At 36.9% G+C, this 15171-nt stretch overlaps 1 protein-coding gene across 1 annotated transcript in view; it reads left to right on the forward strand.

Annotated features, from left to right (window-relative positions):
- The window catches only part of SLC35A1 (solute carrier family 35 member A1), a 32431-nt gene extending 18264 nt beyond the window's left edge, over positions 1-14167 (forward strand). The window contains exons 3-8 of the mRNA XM_036912178.2: positions 3095-3254; positions 3393-3545; positions 8422-8488; positions 10472-10648; positions 11083-11217; positions 13256-14167. Coding sequence (XP_036768073.1) covers positions 3095-3254; positions 3393-3545; positions 8422-8488; positions 10472-10648; positions 11083-11217; positions 13256-13383 — 820 coding nt within the window. The 3' untranslated portion in view covers positions 13384-14167. The remainder of the gene's footprint in view (positions 1-3094; positions 3255-3392; positions 3546-8421; positions 8489-10471; positions 10649-11082; positions 11218-13255) is intronic.
- The last annotated feature ends 1004 nt before the right edge of the window (positions 14168-15171 follow it).

The raw sequence follows: 15171 nt of genomic DNA on the forward strand, positions 1-15171 counted from the left end.
AACGTGGAGCTTTAGAATTTCTTCAGGTAACAAAAGGTTGCATGTAGATTCTATTCCAGTCATGAAAATCAAACACATTGTTCAAATAGTTAATGGGAAAGACTATATCTAAAAAAAAATCAGTATATGTTTTTTGATTAAACATGCTTTTCTCTTGGCTAGCAATGTTGTTTATAGAATTTAATAAATTTAACAAAGGGTGTTGATTAAAGTGCTTGGGATTTGAGCTTTGGATTTGATTTCTAAGAAAATAATAAGGCAAGAAAATGGGAGAAAAAAATGGCCTTTGGTTTTTATGTGTTCCTTGTACAGTCAAGGCTATAGTTTATTTGGAATTGATCATCTATTTTTATCTACTTAATAGTAAAACAATAGGGTAGATGATTATTAGTGTTCTCTGGAAGATACATTGCTGTTACTTTTTTTTAGCTTTAGTGAGTAAAGCTAAATACAAGCTTTAAGAGCTGTATTAATACGTTTGTTAAAATAAGCAGGATTTAATCTGATTAATACTGAAATCATTTACCTCCTTGATAAAACTTTGTGTGCTAAGATTCCCACAGTCTTTCTTATACCTCCTAAATTTATTCTACTTCTGATGTTTTTCATTATTCTCGAGACTTTGTATTCTTTTTTTAGTTCTCCTAGCATCTTTTGCTATTTTTTGTAACTTACTTCAAAAGAGGTTATAATTATATAACACTGCTATAATTCTAAGGTACTATGGTGAAACGAGCTTTCTAGCAGTTTGCATTGTGGTTTAGCTTGGCTTCTCTACTATCTGCATTAGAGGAGGAACAGAGAAAGAACAGAGAAAGACACTGAAGAACTAGTAGCTCCTAAACATCCAACAAAAAGGATAGATCTGGAAGAGCCAAAGACCTCAGGGCTGACCCGATGCGTCCCCCTCTGCTGGTCCGTCACACTGCGTGGAAGGAGTACTCAGGCTGGGCGGTGATGTCTCCTAGGCCCTTCTCTTTGTGGGAAAGCTGAGAAGTGTGGGAGAAGAGATAACAGGAAAAGGGGGACGACAGCAATCTTGATTATTGGTGCGGGCATGTGGTTATTAGAAGCACCCAAAAGATCCGTAAGTAGCCTATATTCTGACAGGACAAAGAAAGAGACTAACTCTGTTCTCTGGATAGCCAAAAAGTCACTTGATACCACTGAAGACTTAGAGTATCTCTAAGGAGCGGTGGGAGGTAAGATGGTATTGCCCGTCGTAGGGGATGCGCTGCAGCGAGGGGGATCTTACCACGGGGATAAATGGAAACGGCAGGAGGTGGGATGTGGGAGACGGGGTACACACCGCTACCTCCCAGCAGTTCCTTAGGGACCCTCTCTGAAGGTACATTAGTGTGTAAGCACTTCAGAAGGGCATTAGTAGTAACAGTACGGAGGAAGCAGTGTCCTTCACACAGCGTGAAAGGTTTGTGCCTGCCGCCATGATGCCAGTCACAGTGAAGAAAACGTTCAGTTATGTTTTCTAATACATCACCTTGTTAAGATGGTTCTTTGAATTGGACCTCTGTGATTTTTTAATTTTAATCTCTATTTTTCCTCTTTAATTTTGTTCTTTAGTTTTATAAGTAAGGGGCAACATTCGTTGAGAAATTATTCTTTATACTCTGTTTAAGATGTTGAGAAAGTATATAAGACATCTTAGATTTGCATTAAAAAGTAATTTAAAAAAGAATATCAGATGTTTAAAGGGCTGATCTTCAGATATCTGGAAAATTACTATGCAGAATTTCTCAGTAGAATGATCTTTTTGGTATTCTTTCCCTCCTCTGGATAGAGTTTGCAGTCTCCCACCAGGCTGTGGGCATTGCTTTTCAGTACACAGATTTACCATTGTGGTGTGGAATGTGTTAAACTGGGTAACAGAGGAAGATCTGTAGCTAAGAAGGTATCTTTTGTTTCTGTCCTAGGCCACAGTTCCTGTCTTGACATTTTGTTACACTTAGGCTGAAGTGTCACACACTGGATAGGCAGAGGTAGTTAATCTGACATATGGACTTTTTGCTTCCCTGTAGAACAGGGGATTATTTTTGCATTATTTAAATATGAAATTACTTTCATACTATTTTCATTTATTATTTTTGCATTATTTAAATATGAGAAAATTCATTTAATAAATTTTGACTCTAATATGTCAACCAAAAATACAGAGGCTCCTCGCGACTATTACAAACTTTTGAGTTGAAACAGATTCATCTCCCCGACGGTCCTCTGAAGGATATTGTGAGTTGCAGTTAGGACTCTTGATAAAGCACATTTTGTTTGGTATTGATGCTTATTATAAAACACTGTTTTATTTTGTTTTCAGGACATAAGTGAACTGATTTACAATGGGTAAAATATGGGCCAGGTTAGCTAGTTCCTCTTGAGGAAAAATAAGACTTAAAAGCATGCATAACCAAAATGCAGTCAAATAATAAACTTTATGTACATTACAGATGGTTTGCTTACTTTGTTGGCATTAGTAAATTATTTCGATTTCTTGCAAGATTATATAGAAATGTACTTGAGTTTTACGAAAATATGCTTATTTAAAGATTGTGTACTGTTTCATAAGCACTGAACTAATTTACAAGCAACAGTGAGTTCAAGCACTCAGTTCCTATCCTAAGTACCTAACATAAGTACCAAAGCCCAATTAAAAAAAAAACTTTAAAAATTGATATGCAACCTGATAAATTAAAAAAAAAATCAGGTGAACTTCATGTAATGGCAGTTAAAGTGACAGGGATTAAGTTGTTTTTTTTTTTAATAGGTGGTATCAGCAATTCTAGTTTCCTATTATCTCATTATTTAAACACTCAAAAACTCCCAGAGCTTTGACCAGAGGTTGATGATGCCGAACCCGTCCTATTTTCCCAAATAGGACTTGTAATTGTTTTTCTTTTATGCAGTTGTTGGTATGTTTATTTTAATAAACCTAAAATCAGTTGAAAATTGTAAAAACAAAGTTTCCTAAATTACATCAATGGACATAACATAGCTTCCCGACGTCTGAAGGAATCGTATCAAAAGGACGCTCTTTTAAGTTTCTTCCTCACCCGCTTCTCATTTGCCCCTTTTGTTTTCAAAGGGAGACTGGCAGTCTGAGTAGATTCAAGGCATCTTTAAGAGAAAATGTCTTGGGGAGCCCCAGGGAGCTGGTGAAGCTGAGTGTGCCCTCGTTGGTGTACGCCGTTCAGAACAACATGGCTTTCCTGGCTCTGAGCAATCTGGATGCGGCAGTGTACCAGGTCAGCGGAGGCAGCGGCGGTGAAAAGCGCCGACTCGTCCTCATATTATCAAATATGTCTTCTTTTTAGTTCTGTTAATGGAAATACCTGTGTCAGAGACCGTTAACTGAGTCCGTTGATCCATTGTTGTGTTACCAGGTGACCTACCAATTGAAGATTCCCTGTACTGCCTTATGTACTGTTTTAATGTTAAACCGGACACTCAGCAGATTACAGTGGATTTCAGTTTTTATGCTGTGTGGTGGAGTCACACTTGTACAGTGGAAACCAGCTCAAGCCACAAAAGTCATGGTAAGAAACAAAATGCTCACCATAACTAGCATAGGAAACCACCTTCAGTTTTATACACTTTAGACAGTTACATTGAAGAATATAGCACAATTATATTTCTTGGTTAAAAATAATCTTTGCCATATAGATAAGCATTTTTCCCCCTTAGGATGTTATAATTAAGGATAATAAAATTATTGGCTTTTTTTTAAAAGGGGAATGAGTATGCATAAAATACATTAGAGATGGGAACGTACCTTAAAGTAATGTAATACAACCCTTTGTTTTATGGATGACAAAACTGAGGCCCAAGGAGGTGAATTAACTTGTCCAAAGTTACACATTTAATAGCTAACTTGTGGCTAGAATTGTGCCAACTTCCAGATGGTGTGTAGGTTCAGAACTTCTGGATTTCTTTTAGGCATGTTCTCAGAAACACTGGGCAATGTTTCCCCCATCTAATTTTCATCTTCTCCCTCAGCTCACAAAGTTTGTTATCCTTTTGCATGTACTTTGAGTCAGTGACAGGGATTATGGGGGGAATGGTGTCTTTACTGAGAATTGAAAACTAAGATAGTTGAGAACTAAAAAGTGCCCTCTATTTCTTTTAGTTTGTTAAGAGTTAAATGTTAAGGATATACATGATGTTATATGCTTTAATTGGTTGTTTTCCCAGAGAGATATAGGAGGCAGAACTCCAGTGAATGACCTCTGCAAAGTCAGAAATTCCCGCCACAACTGAGTACTCTGCTTGGCTTTTAGCCAATGAAAGACCATGGTTCTCTTAGGAGTGTAAGGCAGCTGGAGATGCATGGAGAGCTTGTGAAAGTAGGAAGTCAGTTCCTTTTCAGGTACTTTCTAGCCTGGTGGAGAATTTTTTTTTTCCCAGAAAAGAAGTTTTAGATTAATTTTTATTGTCCTCAATTGTTATTTAAGCATGCTTATAGTCTTAGTGACATTTCAAAACTCTGATCAAATGTGCATTGTACTCAGTTGCACACTTGCAGAGAAATAATTTGGTGGAAACTAAGGCAAACAAAAGTTAAATATGAACTTTAAACACCTCACACCCTTAGAAAAGATGTTAGGCCCACCTCACATAGGATATTAATGTATGGGAAAAGCTCAGTAAGCTTTTGGGCCAATCTAGAAAGTTCTTTGGTATTTTAAACAGCCTTCAGTTTCCTGTCATAGTTCTTTGTTTTTGTCAGAATAACTCAAATCCCTGCTAACTCTGTATGGTGATTCTTTGAATGTTTAGGATGATATCCCATCTTCACCCTCCAAGTCTTCTTTCTTGCTCATTGAGACAACCATCGTTTCTATAATATAGTTTCTGGAGACTTCCTGATCTCTATCTCTTGCTCCAATATTTCCTTGTATTTCTTTTCTAGATTCATTCATATGTTACTATTCCTAAGTATGTCCTTCACACTACTTACAGATGACTGAGTAGAATAGGTATAACTTGCGAATTACCTCCTTTGTTCTGAACCTAGAGACCTGTCAAATCAACATACGATTATTAGTTTTTTAGGGGGTAGACATCCATTCTGTAACTGACTATAGACAACCATATGTAGCTGTTTCACACAGTTTATCTAAACAGGTCTTGTGCAGTGGATTTCTTCTAAAACAAAGCACAGTATATGTTTGTATTTAACTTGTTAGCTTTGGGTCACTGTTCAGGCCTTTGAGGTCTTTTCAGTCCTTATTATTAGCTTTTTCTTTGAGTATTATGCTTCCTACAGATTTGACAAATATGTCTTCTGGGTTTTCATTGAAAATTTAGGCAGGACAGGACCAGAATTCTGTGGTTATGCCTTTATATCTCTCTTTAGCCATTTTTTTTTTTTTTTGCTTGTTTAGTAAATGTTTAGTATTTTTCAGTTTTTATGGATCAGGAAATTGAGGGTGCCTTTGCTAGTTCTGACTTGAGGTCTCTTTAAGGTTGCAATTAAAATACTGGCTAGGGCTGCAGTCAACTGAAGGCTAGATTGGACCTAGTGAGTGTTTCTAAGGTGATTCATTCATATGCCTGGCAAGCTGATATTGGTTGTTGGTCTAACTTGATTTTATTCTATTAATTAGCACTTTGCTGTATGAGCAGTCACTCAGCTGTGAATAGAATTGTACTGTTATCCTCACTACATTTCTTTTCTTTCACAAAAGTATGCAAATATGTCAGCTTTCTTGCTAAACATTCTCTATGGAATTTCCCTCATCACTTACACTAGGAATCCTTTCAGGAGGAAATTTGGTATGTCTGATTCTTGGGGAAGCCATACTATTTTCTAGTGATGACCATTAACTGTCGAGTTCAAGGCATGTGCTGCAGCATTTTGCTGTCGTCCACACTGATGGTAAGAGCTGCACTTGCGCAGCACTTGATACCACCAGTGCTCCAAGTGCTTTATGTGCCTTAGCTCACTTAGGCCTGCAGCACCCATGAGGCTGGTAGTTTTATTTCCTTTTTGGATGGAAATTGATAGGCAAAAAGGTGAGTCCTGTGTCCAGTTTCACTGCCTGAATCCAGGCAGCATGGCTGCAGAGCCTGTGTTCCTGGTGACTGTACTTACAGGTCTCAGGCAGCTGTCGATGGTTTCTGCAGCTTTCTTTTTGCAAATGGGGACAATATTTGCCCAATTCAAATTTTCTGGCATAGTTTCCATTCTCCATGATTCCTCAAAGATGAAGTGATCAGTATCTTGACTTACTACTGTTTTTAATCAAGATACTTCTGAATTTATTTTAGTTAGGTGTCTCATAACAGCAAACCAGATGTCTGGATGTAAGTTCCCCTTTAAATATATTTATTATTAACTTATTATTAAAAAATTATTGATAGAGACAATGGAAACTAGATTTGGTGGTTTTTCTTGCCATCTTAACAATACATCATTTAGCCCAAGAAATAAACTCTTTCCTTTCTGAACTAAGTATACTTTTAAAAGCCTTCTTTAATGTTTAAAAGTATTTTTGCAAGCCTCCACTTATTCTAAATTTTCAATTTCTTGTAACAGAATCCCTGGTTACATTCCTCTTGGTTATGTGCAGTGCAGCTCTTCTGTGTGTTCCTATAAAGGCAGACTTTGCTGAAAACGTCTGTAATTTGTAATGTTGATTCATGTATCCTTTTATTACTTTTTCTCAGAATCTTGTCCTTGAGATCCTTTTGACCCACTAGCTGTGGAATTCAAACCTGAAGCTTTATTTTTTTTTTGAATTTTGATTTACTCAGGACTGGAGCCCATCTCTCTGAACTGTGCCATGTTTGACTGTTTCTTATGTGAAAGGGACATGACTGCTGTTTTTCAGTTTCCACCACTTCTCCTTCATCACCTAGTAGTTTCTTACAGTCAGAATGAAGTTCAGAGAAATGTCTGTCACCATTTTTCCTAATCAGACATTAAACTGGGAGAAAAGCAAGCCAAGAATTAGCTTGAGCTTCCTATAGCAGTTGTTGGCATAGGCAAAATCTCACACCACTATTTTTTCTCACATCAGTGTCAGTCTTGTCATTTGCATTAGAAAAAAATCCTTGTTTTTTTAACTGTAGTTTATGGCAGTGGTTCTCAAACTTTAGTGTACATCAGAATGAAATGGAAGGTTAAACAAATTGCTGGGCCCCATACCCAGTTTAGGTTTCCGTAGGTTTGGGTGGGGCCTGTCAGTGTTCATTTCTAACAAGCTCCCAGGTGACACAGCTGCTGTTGGTCCAGGGACCATACTTTGAGAACTGCTAGTCCATAATATCTTCTATTCCTTTTATCTTCATGCAAACATTTTAGCCCAACCTTTCTCTCAGGTACTTAACATAAAGTAGTACTTTCTTTGTATTAGGCTTTGTACTAGGCTTGTATATTTTGTATTAGGCTTTGTACTAGGCTTATATATTTTGAACAAGGTGTCCTATTATAGTCATGTGTCTCAACTCTTTAGTTTCAGTGTTACTACTGAGATAGTTTAACTCTGAGGAAAGACCGATGAAAACTCCGGAAGGCTAGCTGAAACTTCTGGAGGTTAGTTTAGGGAAGAAAGAGGAAATAAACTTTAAATGATCGGTTGGGACCCATATGCATGCATCTGTTAGCACAGTGGTCTGCACCTGTCAGTCTCTCCCATCCGTGCACATCCACAAACTACTTAAGAACCAGAGCTGTGTTTCATCATCTTTATTCATTTAGTGTATAACACAGTGTATGCAGTACACAGCAAGTATGCTATTAACATCTGACAAAAGTTCAATAAAATAGGAAATCTTACAAGTCACTACTTCATCCTGTAGGTGATAGGGAATAAATAAAACAAGTTAAACTGTTACCATTTCCATAATGGATGCTGTCAGGGCTTGAGTTAGGGTGTGGCAGAAGTTAAAATGAAGAGGCATGCTGACTATGCAAAACTGTACAGTAGGTGCCCCCCTGTTAGAAGGGAGTCAGCACACGGTATACTGAGCACTTACCATGGCTGCCTGTGAGGGACACGTTTTTTTTATTTTGAATTTTTTTTATTTTGTTTTCATTAATGTACAATTACATGAAGAACATTATGTTTACTAGGGTCCCCACTTCACCAGGTCCCCCCCACAAACCCCATTAGAGTCACGGTCCATCAGTGTAGTAAGATGCTGTAGAATCACTACTTGTCTTCTCTGTGTTGCACAGCCCTGAGGGACACGTTTTTAATTGAAGTGCTTTGGTTAATTTCTGGGAATGCCTTTTGTTTGGTCCTATATCTTATTCTGTAGAACGGCTGTCTGACGTGGCACGTATTTTCAGTAGAATTGTAACAGATTTTTGTATTCATTTGGTCTCTTGGGTGAATTCTATTTATTAATCACTAAAAATAATATAGTCACTTACAGAATAGTCACTTTCAAACATTACTATTGCAGGTGGAACAGAACCCACTGTTGGGGTTTGGCGCTATTGCCATTGCTGTATTGTGCTCAGGATTTGCAGGTAAATCATAAAAGCATCACTTTACTGTTGTCAAATAAAAAAAAAAATCAACTTTAAATAGGGACCTAGTTTATCTTGTTTTATCATAATGAACAATTTTATTCCCATTAAAGCTTAGCTTATTTTTCTGTCAGCTGTCTTCCCAGTAAGTGCGTGGCAGTGTTTGACTCAGTTCAGACCAAAGTCCTTATGCATACTTGCAGCTGCCCAAGGATACACTTTTGTCATCCTTGACCATCCTCAGTACAGCTAAGAACCAAAAAGTAAATTAAAAGAACAAAACAAAACACCTTCCTCTGAAAATGGACAAAGTTAGCTGTCAGAAAGCTCAAGCCCTTGTTTCCACTTTCCTGGATCCGGCATTATGCTCAGGCGAGCTTCCTCTGCGTTAGGGGCCTTGGCACCCGCAGTACCTGTCTTTCCCTAGTAACCTGAGGTCTTCCTCTGCTTCAGCAGATTAGGAACTGTGGGGTAGAGAGGAAAGGGGGGTGGGGCGGAGTATCTCAAAAAACTTACATTCAGGTAACAGCCAAAAGGGAGGCATGACAACCAAAATCACTAAGATTAAGTGTACGTGGAAGTCTGCAGTCGTGTGTGCAGGCATGAGCAATCCTCACTCAGTCAAGAAGAGACAGGGTATGAATGTTAGGGGTAACCTAAGAAATGAATTGTGTTTTAGGAATAGTTTCAACACAGAAGAAACTTCAAGTTCTTTTTAGTACAGAGTATATTAGTTATAGTGTATGTCTTTATTATTTATCTTTGTACTATTTTAAGAGTAGGATTCCTTTTTTATTTTTGACTAGGAAAACAGGCTGGATATGGAAATGAAATATTGCTTATAAAATGATATTTGCCGAGAGGGGAAAATCTAAATTTAGGGCTATACTTTATGATAGCATCATGCTAAATGTATTTTTAGGAACCAGTAAATTGGTAACAAAAATTTTTGAGTTACCCAAAAAGTAACAGTTTGATTTTTTAGCACTGTTTTGAACAACGAATTAAGTCTTTGTGTCCAACATTCTATTTAGTTCAACTGCTTAATACGTAAATGAAGATATGGTGGGTGTTTTAATATCCCTCTGTGCTTAGAGTAACTAAGCACTGAATAGTTAACTAGTTTCCCAGACAGGAAATTCAAACGTGGAAACAGGAATAGCCACTGTATTCTTGTTTCCAGTCTCTGGCTTTTTCCAACATACACTCATCAAAATCTTGTTTTTCATTAGAATTTTTAGTTGATTAGTACTTAGCAATATCTAAGTCTCTAGTCAACATGGTATTTATTATTAAGATCTTTAATATCCTTGTTAAACATGGACTCATTTTAAGTATAAAACTTAGCAGTGGTTTGTGATTTTTTTTTTAGGAGTTAGGGGTCATGTGCTCTTCTGGAGTATCTGAAAAAAGCTATGAACTTTCAATCCCAGAAAAATGCATATAAAATGTATTATTTAAGTTAGGGAGTTCATAGTCCTTCTGATATTGTTTATAAACTTGGCTTATGGGACCCTGCATTAAAAGAAAATGGCTTCACTCACCAAGTTCTATGTAATTTTTTTTGGTTGTGTTACTTATGCTGAAAAAAATCCCAAGTGGTGATTATACTGGTTATTTTGCAAAGCTGGGAATATTCATTACTAGGCAGATATTGCAGGGATCTGATTTAAGATAACTGATCCTATAGTACAGTTTTCCAACTGACCAAAGCAAATTTCCCCTTGGCATTAACAGAGAGCCTGCGAGCCTACTGCTATAATAAAGGCAGAAACTATTCTTAAACAATTTAATTGTACATGCTCTGTAAAAGTAGAAGTCGGTAATATTCAGTATGTCACAACCAACATAAAAAATGTGCATTTAATTGTTCCCCAAGTCATATACTTTATATTATCATGTCTCTAGGTTATTGCTCTAAATGACAGACATTTTAACTTCTGATACCTTTATTTCATATTTGCATGTCTAATTCTCTTTCAGGAGTGTATTTTGAAAAAGTTTTAAAGAGTTCAGACACCTCCCTTTGGGTGAGAAACATTCAAATGTATCTGTCAGGGATTGTTGTGACATTAGTTGGCGTCTACTTGTCAGATGGAGCTGAAATTAAAGAAAAAGGATTTTTCTATGGTTACACGTATTATGTCTGGTTTGTCATCTGTAAGTATCCAGGAATTAAAGGTTCTGGGTAGATCCTTTTTTTTTAAAACTCAGATGTCCATTTTAAGCTCTTTTATAGCATTTTGAAATTGTTCCTTTGGTACTATGAACACGTTTGAAAATGTAACTTGGGTTTTATTGACTTACTTTGTGGAGTAGCTATCCCAAAGCAATTTTGCCTTCACAATCTAAAGTATCTAATGTGTTAGCAGTAAACAGCTACAGTTTATTAGTAGGCCACATAGCCCTTTGGGCATGTTTAAAACAATGTTGTTTTGTAGGAACTACTCAATTTTAGTACAAACTTTCTCAGCTGGCTGCTTTTAAGAAAAATAGTATTTTCCTAGATAAATTAGTATGGTACCTCTGGAGATGAAAATTGCCATCATAGAAGGTTTCATTTGAGTGCTAAAATTTTTCTTTCTCTATTCAAGTTCTTGCAAGTGTTGGAGGCCTGTACACTTCTGTTGTGGTCAAGTATACAGACAACATCATGAAGGGCTTCTCTGCAGCAGCAGCCATTGTCCTTTCTACAGTTGCTTCAGTGATGCTGTTTGGATTACAGATAAGTATGTCTTTGCGTTTTTAAGTTTTTAACAGGGAGGAGCTTCTCACTTCCTTAATTCATTTCATCTTTTATTAAATATGGCAGTTGGTCATAGTGTTCACAGGAATTCCTAGTTTTGTCACCATTTATTCTACGAGTGCAGCAGCTCATAGTTGTATGGAAAGTGAGTCAGCAGTACTCGGGTTGTTTATAAATGGTCCTAGAGCTTAAGCTGAGGGGTGCTGGTTCTATGTGAGAGTTGAAGGGGCTGCTCAGGAACTAGAATGAGTTTCTTGACATTCAAGGCTTGCCTGTTCCCCAGGCATGAGAAGACAGTGTAAGTGCTTCAGGGTAAATACAGAATGATGAGGTACACAAAGAAATACAAGGACTTTAGGAAATGATTACTTTCTGCAGTGGAATTTGAGTAAACTAGGCTTTTTAATTTGAGGAAAGAACAGAAAACTTCTTCCACTTGCCCCTTAGTGTGTACCTTCCTGTTTTGGACTTGGGTGCAAACTGGTTTTGAAACTACAATCCAAATCTACATTTTTCTTCTCTTTTTTATAAAGATACCTATTTCATTTAATATGTAATTAATACAAAATTCATTATTATAGCTGGCATTCTGGCACCATTAATGCTAGTCCTTCTAATAATCTTTCTGAGCCCACTTGCAGCATTAAGTTAGCTTCTGAATTATTTAAGCAGTGATAATGACTTAACATTCTGTAGTGCTGTTATGCTGTAAATGATTTCCCTTACTGAGCATTTATACCATAAATTAATGCATGAGGAAAACCTCAACATTAAGAGAAACAGACCTGGCCTATATTTATTTATACTTCGTTTTAAAACTGACTCTTCTTATAAATGCAAATACACGAGCATCAACCTTGTAGAAATCTTAGAAAACCATTTTATAGTATGGTTCAAGTCTTGCCTATACCATTTATAGCTGTTTATCCTTGGGAAAGTTACTTAACATGTGTCTTCAGTTTCTTCATCTGTAAAATGGGAATGCTAGTTGACCTGTCTCCTGGGGTTAAGGTGAAATGCTTAGAATAGTGTCTGGCACATCACAAGTACCCTGTATAAGGCCACTTATCATTTCAGTATCAGATATTTATAGGCCTTCCTTTAGATGTTTCCCTTAACTGATTTGGGTGAACTTTTAATTACAGTTCTGATCCATTCTTATTCTCAACAATTCTTTTGTCTTTGATCCTAAGGAAAATTCTGGGAACTCTATCATGTGTTTTTGGTCAATGTTCTGTCTTACTGATGGTCAAGGAGTGGCTTAGCAGCTTCCCAGTTTCCTATTTATCCCCTCCTCCCTTTGTGAAGGCAAGGCTAGTCTTTTCTAGGTGGGGTGAACTAAAATAGCTGGATGTCATTTCTCTGCATCTCATGTTTAAAGCTTTTTAAGACTATGCCATTGTACTCCATATAGAATATGGTTCAGTTTTGAATAAAATACAGTATTTTGATGTAAGCATTATAAAATGCCTACTTGTCAAGTTTGGACAAGTTGTAATTCAGTTTGTAAACTGATTTTTAAGATTAAGATAAAAAAAAAAAGACAAAGCTAGCAGAAAAGGAAGCAATTTTACTCAGTAAATCACCCCTCATCTCTTCTTACTCAGAAATCTTTAATGGTTTGAATCATTGGTCACCTAACTCTTTGAATTTTGCTCAACTACTTTTTACTCAAATTTTTCAAAGGCTTTTAGTATCATGGAAAAGCCACATTCCACTGCTTTTTCTGTTAACCAGTGCACAGAGGAGTCAGCATGTTCTTTGTCAAGGGCAAGCACACTGTGTTCTTGATGTGTGTATAAGTCGATGAGTGTCACTTCCTTAATTTTACCACTTTTTTTTGGAAGGGGGTGGGAGGGAGGCTAAAGTCAATGATCTTTCTGAACCTTACTGTTGTAAAAAGAACACTCTGATGACATAAAAACCCACAATAGAAAAACTTCAAAATCTTGAATTGATCATTGTTAGTTTTAAGGATGCAAATATAGATTAAGCTTATTAAGCTTTTTTTTTCTTTTCAGCACTTACCTTTGCCCTGGGTACTCTTCTCGTATGTGTGTCTATATATCTCTATGGATTACCCAGACTAGACACTACATCCATCCAACAAGGGGAAACTGCTTCAAAGGAGAGAGCTGGTGGTGTGTGACGTCAGCCTCAGAAGAGATTTCTACTAAGATCCAGACTATTAGCATTAAACTAGAGCCTTAATTCAATCCCCGAAGGTAGTTAAAGCAAACACAGTAAGTGAACCATGTGGCATAAGATTTAAGAAAAAAGCTATCTGAGCAAATTGCGATCTGCTTGACTGCTCAGTGATTTAATGTGACCTGTTTGGGGTCAACCTGCTTTGTTTTAGAATGAAGGAATTTTATCATTGTATATATAATGTATATAAAAAGTATGGAGATGATAAGGTATTGAATGTCATAGCCTCATGTAATTTTTTTAAGTAACACGGTTTGGGACAATGTTAAGGGTCAAAGTGCCAAAGCCATTTCTGTACTAACCGTTCTCTTGTTCAGGTGCCAGGGGAGAAGGATGCCCTTCCTTGTTCTCTAATTCAGGGACTGTACTTGGTCCCAGCAGCAGTAAAGACCGAGCTCTTGTCTTACAAACAAGCAGGCTAGTTCACAAAAAAACTGAATGTGTACCTTCTCAAACTGAATCTATTTCCTGACTCAGACAGTGGTTTCTGGGTGGTGACTAATTACTCCTTTGAAGTGCTGCATTTGTGCCATTCATTGTCTGGATTCATATTTCTTTGCTGTTAGATGATATACTTTTCTTCAAAAAGTATTTCTAATGTCACTTTTGTACTTTTTTAAATAAAGTATGTTTTACTGTTGGGGCTCTCAATAATTTGAGTTTTTAAAAAAATTTCTATAATGTTAATGGGGGAATTCAGCAATAAATATTATTTATTTATATGATACCTGCTTGATTTTTTCTGTATTATAGAAATAACCAATAAAATAAAGCAAAAAACATCATAAAAACCCCAAAACATTAAATTTTTAATTTTCTCTATGTTGGAATTTTATCAGAGTTCTTATATTGCAAATAGCAGCTATAAACCAACTCTGGTCAGCCATAAGCAAAAAAAGTTTACAAGAAGGACTGCGATTAGAGCTTTAGACTGTGAAGGCAGCTGCTTTTGGAGAGACCTGTCTCTAACCATTACTGTCCCTGTGTCATTTCAGTCAAGATTCAAATGCTGAGGAAGCTACCACAAATCTGGGAAGGGGACTGTTTCTCCAAAGACATGGACAGGGGTAATGGACATGAAAAATATGTCCCAACCATACATTTTTATTCCATGGCTAGTTTCTAATAAGGGAACCTTAATGGTGCTGTAAGTAGAAAATTAGAAGTCAGGAAGCTAACTCACCTCTAGGACTAAGAAGGTATACCGTACTCGTCAGTGCAGAAGAGGGTAAAACTGTTCATTCAACTAAAGAAGCTTTGGTTCATGCTAATTAGCTTCTTTCTTCATAAAAATACATGGTCATTGGTATTCAGAAGACCTCTGGCAGCAACACGTTGAATAAATCATGGTGGACTTGAACAGAAATACTGCAAGAGGACAGCCGGACTGACCCAAGAGGTCATGCCCTGCTCGTGTCACCCACACAGGCCACACAAGGTGTGCTTTACCAATATGCAGGTACATGAAGGAAACAGCTTAAGACACTCCCATTCCAAATTATGATTTCACTAATGGACTATTTTTACAAGAAAACCCTAATACCTGAACAAGTAATTCCTCATCATTCAACATATTCACTTCCTGAGTTCACGAAGTAAGAGTTGTGTATAGAGGCGTTCTCTCATAGTAGTTGTCAGCTGAACTGGCAAAATAAAGGCTTAACTTTGGTCTCCTTAGATTTATTCAAAATTACCCATAATTACAAGAAAATTGAGATTTTTTTTCCTC

Source organism: Manis pentadactyla, chromosome 12 (assembly GCF_030020395.1).
Source record: "Manis pentadactyla isolate mManPen7 chromosome 12, mManPen7.hap1, whole genome shotgun sequence".
Lineage (NCBI taxonomy): Eukaryota > Metazoa > Chordata > Mammalia > Pholidota > Manidae > Manis > Manis pentadactyla.